Consider the following 10,733-nt stretch of genomic DNA (forward strand, 5'->3'; position numbering starts at 1 on the left):
TTCCTGTTTTTCACAACTAGTTTCCTGCGCCCACCCAAAATGGCAGGACACTTTCACCAATGATCTCGCAACAAGTTCTTTGTGTCTAATGGTATAATTAGGTCTATTTTGTGTAGTTAAGTTTAATTTTAATCAGAGTGTCTTCCAGTATCCATCTTTTCACCTAAATTCCTCAGGGAAGCTGTAAAGGACAAGGAACGATGCGCTGAATCATCGCTTAAGCGCACCCTATTTTAGATTTTGTGACCTCACGGTGTCGGTGGGGATTTAAATAAGTTGGAGACAAGTCCGTTCAAGGGAAAGTGACCATACCGAAATACCAAATATTAATGAGTAAACAGCCATGAGGGAATACAAAGTTGTTGTACTTGGAAGTGGTGGTGTTGGGAAAAGTGCTTTGACAGTCAAATTTGTAAGTGGAACATTCATGGAGAAGTATGATCCAACTATAGAAGACTTTTATAGAAAAGAAATTGAAGTTGACTCTGCACCGTCAGTGCTTGAAATTCTAGATACAGCAGGGACTGAACAATTTGCTTCAATGAGGGACCTCTATATAAAAAATGGACAAGGCTTTGTCATTGTGTACAGCATAACAAGTTTACAAACGTTTCAAGATATTAAAACTATGAAAGACCAAATTCAGCGTGTGAAGGGCATTGATGATATTCCTATGATTTTAGTAGGAAACAAAGCAGACTTAGAACATCAAAGAGAGGTGCCATCAAATGAAGGTGTATCATTAGCTCAATCTTGGGGTTGCCCCTTCATAGAAACCTCGGCCAAAAATACACAAAATGTGAATGAAGTTTTTATTGAAATAGTGCGAGAAATGAACACTAGTCCAGTAAAAGAAAAGAAAGGCTGTTGTACTATAGTATGAAATGTTAAAGGTTGGTGTTGATTTTTATTACTACATTTATTTTTGCAAAGTTCTGAATTAGTGATTGTTCCTCAAATCAAATTTTCAATGTTCAACGAAAAAAATGTTCATGACTGTTGAATTTCCATGTTTTAGGTCCAATTGTGAAAATACCAAAATTTAACTGCCTCAAAATTTTCATGATTTATAATATCTTAGGTTGGAAAGTTGAATTACCTTGAGTGTGGGGAGGGGGGATACATTTTAAATTTCATGATTCATGTCTTTCCTTCAAAATCCTTAACGACTGGCCTGAATAATAGATGACTGCATATACATTGTACATGTACGTGTATATCATGCTGTGCTACAGTACATTTGTACATGATCATGTAAGCAGCTTTACCAGTTTATGGTATATCACAGATTCTATTAAAGCACACTGCACTGAATGCATTCCAACAACCATTCTGATTCTGCAACCTCAGTGCTAAATGGTACAATCTCCAATGTATATTTATGACAGGAAAACACAACACTAAACCTTCCTTTAGGAAAAAGCCTTGTATGATGTACATGAGAACTGATATAGAAAATACTATGTAATTATGATGATGAATATTTAAATTACTTATCATTATTATACATGTGTACACATTTATATGCACTTTGAGAGACTTTATACATGTGCATGTACAAATGTAAGAATATATGTATATTTCTGTACGTACATTTGTAGTACATGTCAGGCCTTTCATTAAGGGGTGGTTTCAGGTACTTTTACCCATCTTAGCTGCTGAAAGGTATCACCAAAATTTTAAAATTTCATATAGTTTTATAAGAGAACATAATTAAAAGTACTACGTACAAAACCAAAGGTAGCTGCATTGCAAACAAATAATGATACCCCTGCATTTACATGTACATATATCTGGCCATCTAAGGACTGTTAAATCTGATTTACATGTACTAAAAACCTATTGTAATGGCTAAATTGTTACTTATGTAAATGACTACTAGAGATTAAAATCAAGAGAAGAAAATATAATACTTGTATATGTAACATTTTATTTAGAAAAAACAAATACATTTTTTTTTATTGGGAACAGAATTTTTTAAATTTAAATCTTTGCTTAAACATCATTTGTGTTATGATTGTCATTACTATTTGGTTTCTTTCATACTTGACAGGTTTTTAAAACATCAACTTGTTAACGTACATTTATACTATAGAAAAACCAAGTTTACAGAAAATGACACCCAAGAAATATCTTTGACCACATCTTATATGGTACAGTATACCTGAGTCTGCCAGAATATTGATTCATAGAAATATGAAGTAATAATTTGTATAATGGTGCCTTTGAGAGACTGTTGTTATGCATTAACTGGCGAAAATGGCTTTCCAATACAATGCAATAAATGGGGAGTTATTCTTAATTGGAAAGTGATTCTGTCATCTTAAAGTAGTACAGTAGGGTTATCCAGGTTAACCAACCTAAATAACAGAACTATTATTGAGTCAATTTGAGTGGATCTGAATTTAGTTCACGTAAACTATACTTAGTTGAGCTGTTAACATCACTAGCTACTCGTGTTGTAAGAAAGCTTTTCTTGTGGGTTACATTTTTTTTTGTGGTTTGGCAATACAAACATGTACATGTATGATACTATGTATGTACTTGCAGTGATTTCCAAGGCCAAGGTCTATCAAGTCAAATTCAGCAAGATATAATAATAACATTCTGAATACCATGACTTCTGATAAAATGTGTTCTCTCAAGTTTTAAAGTAGGTGGAAGAAAATTAAAAGTAGGTGGCACCATTGAGGGCCCTCATTTACCAAAAGACACCTAATTTTTGTTGTGAGCGACAAAATAGCCGGCACCAAGAAGGCGAACTCTTCTGTTGCCGGCACTTATTGAGAACCCTATAATAGCCAAAACTACTTTGAAATAACTCCATGTACAATGTACACCTGCATTTTAAGAGAATATTAAAATTTCACACATTTTTCCGATAATTAGTACTTGCTCATTAGAATACAGTGAAAAAAACATATTTGCTGGAATTTGGAAATAAATTTTATATTAAAATCTATAACAAGATTTAGACACCAGTATTTACACATCCAGAAACTTTACCTAAATAAACTTATTATACATGTGCATGTACAAATGTACCACCTCAAATGAAGTTACACAGCGATATAGGCATTCTACTGCCTTTCCTTCTAGTTCATCATTGTACACTCTCTTGAAATGACATTCTTTAATGGATTTTGACCAGATTTGGTGTCCAAGATTATATACATGAATTAACATGTACATTTTGTACATGATGAACATTTGTACGTAAGTGAAACCTGTCTAAAACAATCCTGAATAAACCAAAAACCTGTCTTAACAAACCCTGAATAAACCAAAAACATGTCTATACCAAACCCTGAATAAACCAAAAAACCTGTCTAAATCAGACACTCTTTTGATGTCCCTTCCTATTAATTTGAATGTATTATGTACCTGAGTAAACAGAGTACTTGGCTAAAGTGAACAACATCTGCAGTCCAAGAGAAGTTGCTTTGGGCTTTTCAATGTTTCTTTGGTCAAGGTAACAATGGGACATGTAGACGTCTCTTGTCTAGTTTAAACCAACTTGCTTCTGTGAAATTTGGCTTGTCTTTGGACTTAGTTATTAGTCCTAACCTTTCTGTCATAGTATCAATATTTTTAAGGTCATAGGACAAGGTTACAAAGATTTTTTTTTAATCTACTGGTTGTTAAATTGTAGGAGAACATAAATTTGTAACTGTATGTAAGGTGTAACAACCAAATCACTGTAAGAATGTCTTACGGCCCTTTGTTACTACATGTATGAAGCAGAGGATTTTCCATACATGTAGATATAAATTGTATACCCTAAAGCAATTCTTTTTTAGGGATATTTTAATCCGCAGCTTTTATTGTTGTTGATCCTGTTCATTTTTCTTTGTGTACATTTGTGTTGTTTAGGTAATTTGTTCTTTGTTGTTCCTGACATTTTCATGTTCACAGATTTCCCCATTTTGTACATTGTGCCTCCACCTCTTTTCTACTGTGGTATTGCATCTTTTTTTTTTTGTTCAGGAAATTTAATCTTTACCTTTATCTTAATTGTTCTTCATCAATTTTCATGATGAGTTTATATGTGTGCAGATTCTTGTATGTAATAGTACATATACTGGTAGACCATTGGGATGATATTTATACTGGTGAGAAGTAAGTGATGATTTACAGGCTATAAACCATGTATGTAGGAATTTAGTGATAGGTTACAAAATCCAATTAGGGAATACACTTAATTAGGCAAATTGATAAATTTGATCAATGTCCTCTCGATAAAATCACCAAAATCATTAATTTCTGTGGTCACATGACATGTTTCATCACCTGATTATACAGTACAAAATGTTCCAATGGAAAAACCTTTGGATGTAAAACCAATTAAACAAATTAGTGGTGGCTTCTATTCCATTACAATGTAAAGCGTGATTACAAGTGTCGGAAATGTTTCTACCCACGGATCGATAGAAATATAAATCTGAATGTTATCCAGGAGACAGGTTGATAAAAGGCTACATTAGTGTGAATTTGTAGATTCATTTCAGTCCACCTCTGCACTATAGAAAAAGATGACACAGTTTACTTTTCAGAAGAATCCATAATTATTACTTTATCATAGACTGAAAGTCTGGAATAGATGTAAATTTTAAATAAGAGAATTAAGTGTGATTTTAGACATGAAATGTGCAAGTTTGAATAGCTGTTCTTGCTTTTTGACTGTATTACTAGAAGTATTTCATGATGAATTGTCTCTTTCTTTACATGACTGGTCTTTCTATTTAATGTTTTGTTTTACAAGTGCTTGCAACACCCAGATTACAATTTCAGGTACTTTTTCCAAATTTTTTCATGTCCCATTGCATGTTATTTATGGTGCTTTGTCTGTTTTCTTGGTCTTTGTGATTATAAAAATCCTGGATGTTTGTGATTATGAAAATATTTTTCCTCATTCTAAACATGATCTTCTTGCTTTCACTTCCAAAATCTTGACTACAATAGTACATTTGACTTAGCTTTATATAAGGAGTTAGCTTAATACATGTATGTGGATTAAACTCAAAGACTGGTTGACCAAACTGTTGATACCATGTAGACACCATTCTTTTTTCTCCCTTTACCATTGTTAATGCAAATAAGGCCTACAAGATACATGTACAACAGAAAATATAATTCTTCTATGTTAAGGCTTTCCTCAGATTGTTGAGGATACATGTAGCTTAGCTACATATACTTATTAAATGAATTTACAAATATATTTTAACTAGAAACACATTTTTATATGTCTTTCTTTTTCAGATCTCTTAGATGTTTTATAGAAGACACACACATTATCACCAAATTTCAGCCATCATAGAGGTCCAAGTCAACCATTGGCACAGCCAGTATATCTCTCGTCACATTACTCACGGCTCTGCCTCTTAGATGTCATGCTTTTTATATACACTCTCTCATACATGCAGTAAATGTGCATTATTATTTTTAGCATATCTTGACTTGGAGTTTCTGAAAAGTGTTTGTGGACTTTTGTTAGTCCTTTATGTTATGATGTGTTACAAAATCAAGCTTCTTTAATGTACATTGTACATGTAATACTAAAAGATACATCTCTTGAGTACTGAGATACATGTAAGGAGCTTCCTGTTCAGATGTTGTTCATGTCAAAAGTGATGTAGGTGATATTGTTTGTATGTAGTCTATTCATACATTCATGCACAAGTTATTATTTAAAAATCATAGTGGATGTAATAATCATACAATAAATTATATAGCAAGGTGGTCAGGAAAATGTGGTGTAATAAGGAGTATTCCAATATCTTCGTAACCTACAGATTTAACAAATAAAAATATATTTTTTTACTGTAGATCTCAGTATTTTTACATGTAGTTTTTCAGATACATGTACATTTGTATTAAAAAAAGTTTTTAAAACAGTTCTGTATTACTTTCAAAACACATAGCACGAACAGCTTATTCTTGTAGATTAAGTATTTAGTTGTCAGTTCAAAATGAGGTGGGTGGACATTGATATATGTACATTTACATTGTCATTGTCTTCTAGTACATTATTATGTTTGATCTATGCAGTGATGCTTTTTCAGTTTCTCTGTCTGTGCCTATAGCCAGTAGTCCAAAGCCCGGCAGAATTCATTGGGGCTACTTTTTGTTTGAACTTGTAGCCCAGTGTTCAAAAATGTTTTAAATGTTCACTTTTCCTGAATCATTTTAGGATAAAATTCACTTTCTAACAATACAAATAAATAAAAAAGAAAACTCTAAAATTCCATTTAAGTTGGTCAAAATTCACTGGTAACGTGAAAAGGGGAATTCTAGAACACTGATCTAACAGAATCTTATGATTTTGGGTCGTTTTGGCCAGTAGCTAAGTAGGTTTTTGGCTCAGGCTGATTTCTCATAAGGGTTTTACTTTTAAGTCGTACATGTATTATGAACATTACATGCTTATTGGTCTGGTATTTTTTTTTTTATCCCTGTTTCCTGTTTACCTTTTCACCATACCAAATCAAGTGATGCAGGCATTTTTTAAGTTGTTCATTGACAGAAATAAATGATGAGAAGGGTGTTATTATGGGTTTGTTATTGGGGGATTGATGAAATGTATAATAAGGCGAGACGAGGGAGGGCCTGAGAGCAAAACGATTGTTTTAAGTAGGCCTAAGTACACATTTTTGTGGTTTCCATAGTTAGGTTTGACCTGAATTCAAATCCCTATGTATATAATATTGATTTCCATTTCTTGATAAAATGGTGAAAAAAGGTGACCTTTATGCATAACAAATTTTTCTAAATTAGAAATTGAAACAATCAAATAAAATATTGGAGGATAATTAGTAAATGCTGTGAAATGTCCACTAGATTTACATAATATATTACTGTGATGGTTTTGTTACTTTTTATAATTTATACCTCTGTCTGTTGAACAGAATTATTACATTAAGTTGTAAAATTTATCATCTACAAATTATGCACATGTTCTGGTTGTATTTGTGGGAAAAAGTACACACATTTTACATGTAATTTATCTATGAAGTTATAAATGTAGGGAAAATCTTTGCACAGTTTATGTTCATTTGAATGCATGTTAATTTAGGATTTTCAATGTATATTTTTTTTAATTGAGAAGAATTCTCAAGAGTTGAGTGTCCAAATTATTTTTTAAGAGAGGGATAGTGGTAGGTATTAGGGTCTGTGTATCATTGTTACTGTTAGAACAAACATATTACATTCAATTGAGGGAGGAGATGTGAGAACCACCATTCTGAATCACAAGCAGAAAATAATGTTTCCCCTATTTTTTTGTTGTTGAGGAAATTGCTTGTTCCTGTTTTGACAAATATGTCAAGTTCATTTACTACTCAAGGGCAATGGATTTTTGGCTAATATATGATAAATAACATGGGAGGTTCTGCAAATTTACTTAATTTTAATATTAATGATCATAAAAATAATCTGTGATTCGTTTCTAGTCATGATATTTTTTTTTTATGTCTCCCCCATTCAGAAATACAGGATGCTTTATTCAATAGTCATTTGGTCTCCTCATGTTGTTATAACCTATTTCTAAGATCAATTTAGATCATTATCTCTTTTTGAGGAAAGTGAACTTATATTACTTTTTCTAGATCTCAATATTTTTCAATTGCTGTGGAAACAAATTATTATTCATTGGGTACCAATTTTTCCTGGGTGTTGATGGTTCAGTCAATCCATGAGATCTAAATCTAAAGTTTTTTTGAAAACTTTGGTGCTCTAAGTTTTTGACTAAGAAAGCTGATCCCATGAATTAAAATGCCTTCACGGTAAAGAGTTCACTTCTATGTATACTGCACAGCCATGCTGGAGATACAGGTACATATGTTAAGATACAAGTTCATACAATACATGGTGTGTGAACTATATAAAACAAAAACAAAAAACAAAGTAAGTAAATCTGAATCAAACCTTTTCCAGACAAAATGTTATGTTCTCAGGGTAAATCTTGTAACAAATAGTTACCATGTGTATTAGGCTTTATTTTTTGAAGCTGTGACTATTTTTTCGAGTGATTTTTTTTATCATTACAAGGTTTGTATTGTGACTCTTAGAATGAACACTTTACTCTTGCTGTAATTGTGTATTGCATGTAATTAATATATTTGGACAGGGAATTCATCTCCTTGACAATCTTACATTGTTATGCAGTTCTGAATTGTTACATTTTTGTATTTTTGATTTTTAAGTCAATTTCATAGCTTGCCCAGTACACGTTATTTGAGAACAATGTTATACACATGACATGTTCTAAAATACTACTTATGATATTCCTTGGTGAGCAGGTTACAGGACCGTTGTCAATGGGAGATGTCGGCACATTACAGGATCCCTGTCAATAGGCATGCTCATCTCATTTCTGGATGTGTAAAACCACCCATATTTTTTCTACTCCTTGATAAATACAAGACAGTAAAACTGCAGCATTTTTGACAATTCTAAATATGACATTGTTCAAAAATACTATCCCTATAGGATTTGTCACAAATATGACATTGTTCAAAAATACTATCCCTACAGGATTTGTCACCCTACAGATGAGTTAAATATTAATTTGTTATTATCAAGATATTTAAAGAAATTTTAATTGTAATGAGTTACATCTAATAAACAGGTTTTTTTCTGAAATAAGAAAGAAAGGATAATGATGAAATCCATTTGTTTAAAGTTTAGGCTTATCAAATGATTAAAAAAGTCATACTACAATTTGTTTCCTGATGAATGTGTCAGAATTCTTGTGGGCTGTGACTTGTAATACTTGATTTTGTGGCACATCAAATTACCTGTTATGATTGCACTATTGTTATTTCTGTAAGTTTCCCTTGGTCTTTCATATATTTCATGTACAATGTAAATTAAACTTTCTTTGTATAATGTATAATGTTATAGAATTGTTACAAAATATATATATGGATTGTACTACACACTAAATGGAACAGTGCATTTTATTGAAATACATGTAGTAGAATTTCATGAACTGATATGACTGATGTCTATTGAAACAAGAGTCAATGTAGGATAAATATGGTGAATTGAGAAATTTCTGGGTATATCTATTCGGAGATTTTTTTTGTATTTTAGAACATACAAAATGTAATACCGGTATGATCTGAATTTTTCATGAAAAAGTTCACTTTGCCATTGTTGAAAACCTATTTGGAAATTAATATTTTGTGTATACAATTGGATTTTCCTGTCAGATTTTTATAGGTTTAAAACATCACAATAATTTCAGAATTAACATTATATATTTGTGTTTTGACGTCTTACATTGTTAACCTTGTTTGTAAAGGTTGTTTGTGAAAATAGACAGAGTAACCCTTCATCAGTTGACTAGATTCCCAAACTTTAAAATTGCCGGATCTTCTTAGTGTATGTTATGTTATTAATTACTAATTCCATTAAATGGAGTTCAAATTAATTAAAATATTATAGTGATTAATAATGAATGAATAAATAATAAACAAATTTAGAAAACAAATTTCTTTTACATTTTGAACAAGATGGGTGAGATATTTTTATATAAAATATCTGGGGTTTGATCTCTCTTACACTCCATTTTTTTAAAGATATTTTTAGTCTTAAGTTTTAATATTCTTACATTTTGTTAAAATTTTATAGGATGCTAGATTTCGTCACTAAATGCTTTGTAAACTCAGAGTGTGATATGTTTATTTATCTTATGTACATGTAAATCCCAAATAATTATCATACAAGTACAATGATAAGTATTTCAATGACTTAATTAGTAAATTAGGAAAAATTTGTAACTGAAAAGACATTACGATGAGTCTAATTATTTTGATTTATATTATTGAAATTATGATCATCATTATGTAATTTTGATTACCTCCCTTTGCATAGCTTTAGATTTAGTATGAACATAGTGAAAATGAATTATATTCATGCTTTTAATCCTAAAAGCAGACCACTATTGATATTGTACAAAATGTTTCATAAGGATTTATATATAAATCTCACTATTATACAATAAATCATCATATTTTGCAGTTTGGTTAGTTATTATTTCATTCTCATCAACTTTAGAATTACAATAAAATGTATATCTGAATCTTGAAGGTTATAAATTTTTAATCTTGCTCTTTCTTTTGATAGTTTGTCCACAGAAAGTATCTTTTAGCTCAAAAGGCCTAAAAGGTCATGTGAGCTTTTCTCATCACTTGGTGTATGTCATCTTGTCATTGTCCATCTTAAACTTTTCTTTAAAAATCTCCTCTGAAACCACTGAACAGATATTGATAGAACTTAGTGACAATCATCCTTGAAATGTCTACTCCCAAAATTGTATCCGTTATGACCACTGTTACTAAAACAGAACATATGGGTGTTACTGTATATTTTTATTTATATCTCAAAATCCATAACAGATAGAAGAAATCTGATACATCTTAAGCTCTTTGGCTTGAAGAGATCTATCTTCTCTGAAAATTTTAAGAAAATCGATTTACTAATTTTGGAGTTTCTGCTCTTTTTTAGCTTACCTGGCGAAAGGCCATGTGAGATATTGCCATAACTTGGCGTTCATCGTCCGTTGTCGTCGTTAATAATTTTTCAAATCTCTTCTCTTCTGATACTACTTGACCAATTGGAACCAAACTTGGTATGAATGTTCTTTGGGGTATCATGCATAGAACTAATGTGGGGATCTTTTATCCGTCGAAAAAAAACATGGCTGCCAATACTAAAAATGGACCACAGGG

General features: G+C 31.4%; 1 protein-coding gene across 1 annotated transcript; it reads left to right on the forward strand.

The window, feature by feature from the left end:
- Window positions 1–10,022, forward strand: LOC148624993 (ras-related protein Rap-2c-like). Its single transcript, XM_088568176.1, has 2 exons — window positions 1–893; window positions 5,260–10,022. Exon 1 carries the CDS (start codon window positions 344–346, stop codon window positions 881–883), a length of 540 nt encoding a protein of 179 aa, XP_088424302.1. The 5' UTR covers window positions 1–343; the 3' UTR covers window positions 884–893; window positions 5,260–10,022.
- The last annotated feature ends 711 nt before the right edge of the window (window positions 10,023–10,733 follow it).

The sequence above is a fragment of the Perna viridis genome, chromosome 2 (genome assembly GCF_037379345.1).
Source record: "Perna viridis isolate PV_CMFRI_1.1 ecotype Kerala chromosome 2, ASM3737934v1, whole genome shotgun sequence".
Classification (NCBI taxonomy): Eukaryota; Metazoa; Mollusca; class Bivalvia; order Mytilida; family Mytilidae; genus Perna; species Perna viridis.

Bases quoted from the DNA above. Each gene is read 5' to 3' on its own strand.
- LOC148624993 (XM_088568176.1), top strand. From the start codon at position 344: ATGAGGGAATACAAAGTTGTTGTACTTGGAAGTGGTGGTGTTGGGAAA.